This window comes from Crocuta crocuta, unplaced genomic scaffold, assembly GCF_008692635.1.
Source record: "Crocuta crocuta isolate KB4526 unplaced genomic scaffold, BGI_CrCroc_1.0 scaffold162, whole genome shotgun sequence".
In the NCBI taxonomy this organism is placed as follows: Eukaryota; Metazoa; Chordata; class Mammalia; order Carnivora; family Hyaenidae; genus Crocuta; species Crocuta crocuta.
The window spans coordinates 4645109-4655199 of record NW_027529433.1 but is presented as its reverse complement, the minus strand read 5'-3'; the positions used below and the strand labels follow the sequence as shown (position 1 = coordinate 4655199).

The window sequence follows — 10091 nt, the reverse complement described above, 5'->3', positions numbered from 1 at the left end:
GAGAGCACCCAAATAGACAAAATCATGAATGAAAATGGACATTACAACCAATCCCTCAGAAACACAAGCAATTATCAGGGAATACTATGAAAAATTATATGCCAACACACTAGACAACTTAGAAGAAATGGACAAATTCCTAAGCACACACTCACTACCAAAATTCACACAAGAAGAGATAGAAAATCTGAACAGACTTATAACTAGTGAAGAAATTGAATCAGTTATCAAAAATCTCTCAACAAGTAAGAGCCCTAGGCCAGATGGCTTCCCTGGGGAAATCTACCAGACATTTAAATCAGAGTTAATACCCATTCTTCTCAAGCTATTCCAAAAAATAGAAATCGAAGGAAAACTTCTGGACTCACTCTACGAAGTCAGCATCACTTTGATTCCCACGCCAGACAGAGACCCAGCAAAAAAAAGAGACTACAGGCCAATATCCTTGATAAATACGGATGCAAAAATCCTCAACAAGATACTTACAAATCAAATGCAACAGCACATAAAAAGAATTATCCACCGTGATCAAGTGGGATTCATTCCTGGGTTAGAGGGCTGGTTCAAAATTCGCAAATCAATCAATGTGATACATCCCATCAACAAAAGAAAAGATAAAAACCATTATGATCCTGTCGATAGATGCAGACAAAGCATTGGACAAAATACAGCATCCCTTCTTAATCAAGACCCCTGAGAAAGCTGGGATAGAAGGAACTTACTTAAACATCGTAAAACCGATCTATGAGAGGCCCTCAGCTAACATCATCCTCAACGGGAAAAAACTGAGAGCTTTCCCCCTGAGATCAGGAACACGACAGGGATGTCCACTCTCACCACTGTTCTTTAACATAGTGCTGGAAGTCCTAGCATCAGCAATCAAACAACAAAAGGAAATAAAGGCATCAGAATTGGCAAAAAAGTTAAACTTTCACTTTTCTTAGATGACATGATACTCTACATAGAAAACCCGACAGACTCTACCAGAAGCCTACTAGAACTGATCCATGAATTCATCAAAGTCGCAGGGTACAAAATCAATGTACAGAAATCAGTTGCATTTTTATACACCAATAATGAAGGAACAGAAAGAGAAATCAAGAAACTGATCTCATTCACAATTGCACAAAAAACCATAAAATACCTAGGAATAAACCTAACCAAAGATATAGGAGATCTATATGATGAAAACTATAGAAAACTTATGAAGGAAATTGAAGACGACACAAAGAAATGGAAAAACATTCCATGCTCATGGGTCAGAAGAATAAATATTGTCAAAATGTCATTACTAGCCAAAGCAATCTACACCTCAATCCAATCCCAATTAAAATTGCACCAGCATTCTTCTCAAAGATAGAACAAACTATCCTACCACTGGTACGGAACCACAAAAGACCANCCCAAAGGCAAGGGAATCAAGAGCAAAAATGAACTATTGGGACCTCATCAAGATAAAAAGCTTCTGCATGGCAAAGGAAACAATCCATAAAACTAATAGGCAACTGACGGAATGGGAAAAGAGAGCTGCAAATGACATATCAGATAAAGGGCTAGTATCCAAACTCTATAAGGAACTTACCAAACTCCACACCTGAAAAACAAATAATCCAGTGAAGAAATGGGCAGAAGGCATGAACAGACACTTCTCAAGAGAAGATATCCAGATGGCCAACAGACACATGAAACAATGGTCAGCGTCACTGATCATCAGGGAAATACAAATCAAAACCACACTGAGATACCACCTCACGCCAGTCAGAGTGGCTAAAATGAACAAATCAGGGGCGCCTGGGTTGCTCAGTCAGTTAAGCGTCTGACTTCAGCTCAGGTCATGATCACATGGTTCATGGGTTCGAGCCCCGCGTCGGGCTCTGTGCTGACGGCTAGCTCAGAGCCTAGAGCCTGCTTCAGATTCTGTGTCTCTCTCTTTCTCTAACCCTCCCCTGCTCACGCTGTCTCTCTCTCTCTCTCTCTCAGAAATAAATAAAAATCTTTTTAAAAATTTTAAGTATTAAAAAATAAAATTAAATGAACAAATCAGGAGACTATAGATGCTGGCGAGAATGTGGAGAAATGGACACCGTCCTCCACTGTTGGTGGGAATGTAAACTGGTGCAGCGCCTCTGGAAAACAGTGTGGAGCTTCCTCAAAAAATTAACACTAGAACTCCCCTAGGACCCAGCAACAGCACTGCTAGGAATTTACACAAGGAATACAGGGGTGCTGATGCATAGGGGCACATGTACCCCAATGTTCATAGCAGCACTCTCAACAAAAGCCAAAAACATGGAAAGAGCCTAAGTGTCCATCAACTGATGAATGGACCAAGAAGGTGTGGTTTATCTATACAATGGAATACTCCATGGCCAATGAGAAAGAATGAAACCTTGCCATTTGTAGCAACAAAGCAACAGGGATGGAACTTGAGAGTGTTATGCTAAGCAAAATGAGTCAGGCAGAGAAGGATAGATACCATATGTTCTCACTTATAAGTGGAACAGGAGAAACTTAACAGGGGACCATGGGGAAGCAAAGGGGAAACATAGTTGGGGAGAGGGAGGGAGGCAAACCATGAGAGAGTCATGAATGCTGAGAACAACTGAGGCCTAAAGGGGGTGGGCGAGAAGGGAAGGGTGGTGATGGGCATGGAGGAGGACACTTGTTGGGATGAGCACTGGGTGTTATATGGAAATCAACCTGACAATAAACTATTTAAGAAAAAAAATGTAACGTCACAAAAAAGTTTAAAACCTTGTGTAAGACACAATGACTCTTTGAAGTATGTCCCAAATAATACATTACTATTATTAAAGCACTGACATCTAGGACCAGTTTATCTTTATTTTTAATAAAGTACACTCCAGAACACCCCTATAAAAAGGTTACTTTCACTCAGCTGCATTTCCATATGTCTTTTTGAATGAGAGAAAAAGTGACGGAAATAAGCTTAGATTTGCTGTAATTACACAGAAACCACAGACCCATGTAATCTTACTATTGGAATCCACTAAGAAACACTGACATGAAAGACTAAAAGGTTTTATGTAATTTTCATGGCTGATGTTGTAAAGTTGACAATAAATAAAACAACTAAAAAAATAAGCGAGGCTTTATTCATGCAATACAAGAACAATGATGTAATAGTGACTACATTGTATCACAGGATACAGTATGGCTACAGGAATGCAGTGCAGCCCCAGTTTGGGGTCTAAATCAGTTCTGTGAATCTAAACAAATGAAAAAAACACCGCAATTTCAAGAGAAACTAAAAATGCTATCTTTCAGTGTGTTTGAGGTGGTACTGCATTGCTAAGTTACTAATTACTAAGGTTCTCTTTTATTATTAAACCCAATGACCTCTTTTCAGACTTCATTCTATTTATCTTCACTATGTAACTCTTAACATAGTTGACCATTTCCTCTTATTAACTTTCCTCTTAGGTCTGCACCCCCCCTTTCCTTTTTTGTTTGTTTAACCTTCCTCTGTCAGAGCCTATCTCTTTCCCTAATTCCAACCTTAAATGTTGGTGTTCCCTCAGACTGTCTAAAATGTCGTCTTGGGGTGCCTGGGTGGCTCAGTCAGTTGAGTGTCTGGCTTCGGCTCAGGTCATGATCTCACCATTCATGGGTTCAAACCCCACGTCAGGCTCTGTGCTGGCAGCTCAGAGCCTGGAGTCTGCTTCAGATTCTGTGTCTCCCTCTCTCTCTCTCTCTGACCCTCCCCTGCTCACGCTGTCTCTCTCTCTCTCTCTCAAAAATAAATAAACCATTTAAAAAAATTTTTTATAAAAATAAAATGCCTTCTTTTCTAAAAAAGAGAAGTTCTCTGGCGAGGGTGGGGCGATGGAGGGGTCATTTGCCCATTACCATGCTTTAAGTACTGCCTATAGCTCATAAATGTCTATGTCTCACCTGAACATACATGGTTGTTTTTTTTTTTGCAAGTCTCCTGATTTCTACATACGCTGCCTAAGGAACTCCCACTTTCCTCCACCTGGCAAAAAACTTCTTAGGCCTTAAGACCTAAATTGTCAGCGCCTCAGCGAAGCTTCCACTAGCTTTTCCAAATACTGTTAGTTAATATTCTGGTTTAGAAATCACTTTCAACTCTACCATCTTATGAGAACCTCACAAAATAGGCAAGTATCATTACCCTTCTAGGAAAGAGGACACTGAAGTATGAAGAGATCAAGCAGTAGAACCTGGGTGGCTCAGTCGGGTTAAGTGTGGAACTCTTGATTTCAGCTCACGTCGTACAATCTCACAGTTCATGAGTTCGAACCCCACTTTGGGCTCTGTGCTGACTGTGTGGAGCCTGCTTGGGATTCCCTCTCCTTCTCCCTCCCTGCCCCTTCCCTGAGCATGTTCTCTCTCTCAAAAAATAAATAAACTTAAAAAAAAAATGAAGAGATCAAGCAAAGTAAACAAGGAAAGATTACTCCAAGTGGAAAACAGGAACTTAAACCCAGTTCTTCTCACTCCAGGTCCAATGCTCTTTCTAACACACCGTGATATTCTCAAAGTAGAGGAGATTCAGAAATTTAGTAGTTTTACCATTGTTAAGAAAAGTTTGTCTCTTGTTTCTTTCTAGATATTGTTTAACCCAGAAATAAAATTACTAAAATTATTTTTTTTAATTTATTTATTTATTTTGGGAGAGAGGGGGGAGAGAGAGAAAATCCCAAGCAGGCTCTGCACTGTCAGCACAGAGCCTGATGCAGGGCTCAAATGTACAAACCATGAGATCATGACCTGAGCTAAAACCAAGAGTCAGACACTTAACCTACTGAGCCACCCAGGTGACCAAAAATTATTTTTAACTGTACACACACAGCCAACCTGGCTAAGATAAAAGATGAACTTCTTTAAGATAAAGCAGGAAAGTAATTTAGAAGAAAAGTAAAAACAATAAAAGTTGACAACAATCCCAAAAGAAAGAAATACAAGAAAACAAAAAAAATACATTTTAAATGAAAAAACTGGAAATCTTGAAACCAACAATCTACTATAGTCATGATTAACCAATAAATGATGTATAGGATCTGCTTTTATAAAATGACCTAAACGTCCCTAATCCTGGTTTTGTTTAAAGGGAGACAGGCACAAAAAATTTTTGATAAATAAGATTAAATTCAGAAAACAAAACTCATCAGTAATTGTCACTAGGAAGTGATTAGGCATCCCTGAGGTGGTTAGTGAAGGATCAAAGGACACAGAGCTTTAAGACAAGAGGCCAAAGAGCAGATTACAATAAGTGGGAGAGCTGGAAATCAACATTTTGCAGCCACTGTGGTAAAGAATGGCTCAGGAGAGGGGTGCCTGGGTGGCTCAGTCGATTGTCAGTCTTCGGCTGAGGTCATGATCTCACAGTNACAGCACGCCCCCCCCCCCAAGCCCCCACTGAAAGACCACTGGAGAAAAAAATAAAGGACAATATTTTACACTCTGCCCCCAGATGCAAGTCTGTGAAAGTCACATCACTATGGTAGTATTCTAGCCAGAGGTAGGTAACATGAATCTAAACATGAAGAAAACACCAACAAAGCCAAAGTGATTAACATGCTATAAAATAACTGGCTTGAATTCTTCAAAGGTGCCCAAGTAGTGAACAACAAAGGTTAAGGAACTATTTCAGATTTAAAGGAGATTAAAAGAGATATAACAACTAAATGAAGTGCATGATCCTGTACTGGATGCTGTACTAGATGGGGAAAAAAAAAAAAAAACCTAAAAAAAATTATTGGGACAAATGACAACACTGAATTACAGACTACAGACTGTACTGATATTAAATTTCCCAAATATAATGAATGGTACTGTGGTTGTGTAAAAAAAAAATTTACTGTTCTTAAAAAATACATACCAAGGTATTAAGAGTAAAGAGACAGGATGTTTAGCACCTATTTTTCAGTGAATCAAAAAACATAATATGAATGCCTCTGTGTGTGTGCGTGTGTGTGTAAGTATATGGAGAAAGAGAAAAATAAAGCAATGTAGCAAAGAAAATTTTTAAGCGGTGAATATACATAAAGGGTAGGTCCTTGTTCCATTCTTGCAACTTTTTTGTAAATCTGAAACTATTTCAAAGTAAATCATCTAAAATTAAAGCACAGTTGGCAGGTGAATGGGTGGAGAGGGTCAAAAGAGTAACTTCCAGGTATGAAATAAGTCAGTCATGGGATGCACTGTACAGCTTGGGAACTACAGTCGATAACACTGTATTGCATATTTAAAAATTGCTGACAATAAATCTTAAATGTCCTCATCACAAGAAAAAAACTGTAACTATGTATGGTGACAAATGTTAACTAGACCTACTGTGGTGATCATTTCTGAATATATACAAATATTGAATCATTAAGTTATACACTTGAAACCAATATATCATGTTACATGCAAGAATACCTCAATTAAAAAAAAATGAGAGCAGAGGAATAGGATAAGCTTTAAGTTTTTTTTTACTTAAATTTTGTCATTTGGTTGAAAAAAAAAAGTCAAGAAATACCACCATTTTAAAAAAGAATGTAGGCTCAAGAGAGATTAAAAGAGCATTTCCAGAACAGGGGTCTCCTTGCTCATATACAATCCCACTAGGTTTGCAGTTCAATGACCAAAATGTTTCTAATTCCTGGAAACTTCAAGGTAATACATGGTCTACAGCTACTTTTCAAAGTTTTAAATTTTTAATAAGTTGTATGCATTCTCTCAGAAAGGCACAATAAATTTCATCAAGTGATAAGTAATATATCCAAGAACTTGAGAGAATGGGCTCTGAGATTAAGTCTGTGTTCAAATTCAGAGTGTGGTGTTCAAGCTTTGTGATCTTGGACAAGTTTTAAACACATGTGCTCCAATCTCCTCATCTGCAAAACAGGTAAGTATCTGATAACAAGCCACTGAGGTACTAGGGAAGACTGAATGAGATAATAAATGTAAAGTAGTGTGCACAAACGCACAAGCATTCAATAAATATTGGCTATTTTTATTTTTTAATGTTTATTTATTTTTGAGAAAAAGAGACAGAGTACCAGCAGGGGAGGGTCAGAGAGAGGGGAAGACACAGAACCTGAAGCAGGCTCCATGCTCCAAGCTGTCAGCACAGAGCCTGATGTAGGGCTCAAACCCACAAACCATGAGATCATGACCTGAGTCAAGTCGGACACTTAACCGACTGAGCCACCCAGGTGCCCATTAGCTATTTTTATTTTATATCCAACCCATTTGGTCACCTCAACAGCACTGGTCATAGTCAAAGCCATACGTGGTTGTCCAAACCAGGCCCAAATCTGACAAAATAGGAAGTCAGAAGAAACTCTAAGAGAAAAACATCTTAGATGTTAACAAACCATACAAGTAAATTAATTGTAAGCAAATCACATGCAAAACAGACTGAGGCTGACTTACAGGGTTATTCAACATCTGAACATTTTGCTAACAGAAGTGTACAACTGCAACAAGCCCACTTTAGAACAATCCATCATTCTAAATGCACTGAATGAAAAATGAAGAGAAATTATCTTACCTAAGAACAAGGGTGAAGAAAACTATTCCACATGCTGTATTTAAGATTTCAGTCAGCTTAATACAATCAAAATTTAAACCCAATTTCAACCACTAGCAACCTTCCAGACTGACCGGTCTTGCTAGTAAAAATTTTAAAAATTTAAATTATACTTCTCTGACATCTACAAAACCATCAGCACAGCTACTTTAGCTTAAGTTAGCATGAATCTAGTGATTGCCTATTATGTGACCATAGTCTAGTACTGAGACAATAAAATAAGAGAACTCTAAAAATGATTAAAATACAATATAAAGTTACCAGAATTCTAGAAGTTTAAACCCCCTCTCACCAAAAAGTTTGGGGGTATTTTCTTTCCATTTTTTGGTGGTACTTATTTTTCTCTTTACACAACTAAATGTACACTGTTTAGTATTTGCCTTTAAAAATCACGTTATTTGGGCACCTGGGTGGCTCACTGAGTTAAGTGTCCGACTTCGACTCAGGTCATAATCTCATGGTTCCTGAGGTTAGGCTCTGTGCTGGCAGCTCAGAGCCTGGAGCCCGCTTGGGAGTCTGTGTCTCCCTCTCTCTCAGCACCTACCCTGCTCATGCTCTGTCTCTCAAAAATAAAAACATTAAAATAATTAAAAATAAATAAATAATAAACAAAATTCATGTTATCAATCTGTAAAACTTAAGAATTTGTTCACAGTCATATTCTTTTCTCTCCTTACATGCGTATTACTTTGGTATTGCGGGATTTTTTTTTCCCTGTAGTGCAAAGGATGTTGTCCAAGAACCTCAATGTTCGTACAGAACAGTTTGTCCATTAGTAAAGTGCCTAAAACATCTACCTCCAAGCTCCTACACTCCAGACTCCGGAAGAGTTTCCCATAAGCAACAAACTAACGCGTCCTCTCAACTCCTCTATCACCTTGTTCATCATAGCGCCCAATTCCCCCAAGTTTGATCCAGCAAATATTAAATAAGCTAAAAGTGTTTGTTCAGAAATCAGATTCCGGAGGCCCAGACCAGACCCACTTAATCAGAGCCACTGGGGATGCGACCTGAAGCTCCCCAAACGGTTCTTTTCTCGCTGAAGTGTGAACGACGAGACACCCCAACACACACTCACTCCAAACTCTCCCCCACAACTCCCCCAACTCCCCACTGACCCAACCCCACCCACCAGCGAGAAACGTTACCGCCGGCTCCGGGGCGGTCTCGGGGCGACCCCACCTTTCTTGGGGTCCAAGCCCAAACCCGTGGCCCAATCCTCCGGGGTCTCCAGCTCCCCACTCCCAGCCCCACACCCCAAACCTTCTTCCTCACTTCTTCAAATCGCTGCTAAAGAGGCCGAAGGCGCCGGAGGGGGAAATGGTTGAGGTCGCCTCCTGACCCAGCTCCGTCGCCTCCCCTCCTCCGGACTGCTCGCTGTAAGCGAAGCTGTTGCTGGACATTTCTGCGGTGCTGGCTGGGGTCGGGTTGGTCCTGCCGGGGCTTCTCCGCGAAGAGCTCCTGTCCCGAGGACGCGGAACAAAACTAGTTCTCGAGCGGAGGGGCGCTAGCTAGCGCTTCCGGACTCGTCACGGCTCCCTTGGACGCCCTGGCGGCCCACCCCCTGCGCATGCCCAGTGTGCAGCCAGGCCGGAGCCCCCCTCTCCCAGGCCTGAGCGGATTTGCCTTCTCCGGGTTTTTGAGGTGGCTGAGCCGCTCCGTCCCAGGAGGTGCGGCCAGGAGGCGGTGGGCGGAACCAGAGGGGTCACCGGCTTTTAAAGTTTTTCGGAGAGAAATACCCTTTGTATCGAATTTGATCCCTAAAGGAGGTTTCCCCAGCCGGAACACTTTTACTTGATTACTGTTGTAAACCAGTGGCTTTCAGATTTCTTCTGAAATGCCATCTAACACACCTGAACAAGCGTCCTAAATCTAAGACGATCGCTTTTCCTTTCGTGGGCCGGTTTCTGCTCCACTTCCTCTTGCCAGCGTTGCCTTACTTTCACATCCGTCCCACGCAAGCCCTTTCCCTAAAGACTGGGCCTTTGAGACCCAACTGGGAAGGGCTCATTCCAGTGAAAGCATTGAACGAAAATCCAGGGGCCACAATTCCCAGGGGCTAAAGGAGTTCTTCCTACTGGCCTCTACCTACCTAAAATAAAACAGATCCACCTCAAGCGCCAGGTGTAATGTATTATCTGGACACGTCTTTCTTTCCCACTGTCAACACACCCTAACGTTTGCTAGGGAGCTAACGCTGAAAGTTGCCTGGCCTCAGAGTAGCACTTGACAAAGCCTCTTTCAGGCATAACCTCCCCCAGGCTGCCAGCTCAGGAAGATTTCAGAGCCTTCCCTTCCCTTTCCCTGTTCTTTCCCCCTCTAATAGAGTTAGAGTTGAGACCCAGAGGCCAGAAACAGTTAGGGTCTAGTGAAACACAACCTGGGACCCAGCTCCTCTAGGAGGAGGGTAGAGCCTGTTCAAGGATCAACGCAAAAAGCCACACAGAAAATCATGAAATACCATTGCACACCTGCTAAAATAAAATCTGGAAGACTTGAAAACTCTAAATGTGACACATAGGAACTC

The 10091-nt window shown here is 41.0% G+C and overlaps 1 protein-coding gene across 1 annotated transcript in view; it reads right to left on the bottom strand.

Annotated features, from left to right (window-relative positions):
- AP3B1 (adaptor related protein complex 3 subunit beta 1) overlaps positions 1-9091 on the bottom strand; it is a 270204-nt gene extending 261113 nt beyond the window's left edge. The window contains 1 exon segment of the mRNA XM_077759898.1: positions 8840-9091. Within this exon segment, the coding sequence (XP_077616024.1) occupies positions 8840-8967 (128 nt within the window). The 5' untranslated portion in view covers positions 8968-9091.
- Positions 9092-10091: the final 1000 nt, after the last annotated feature.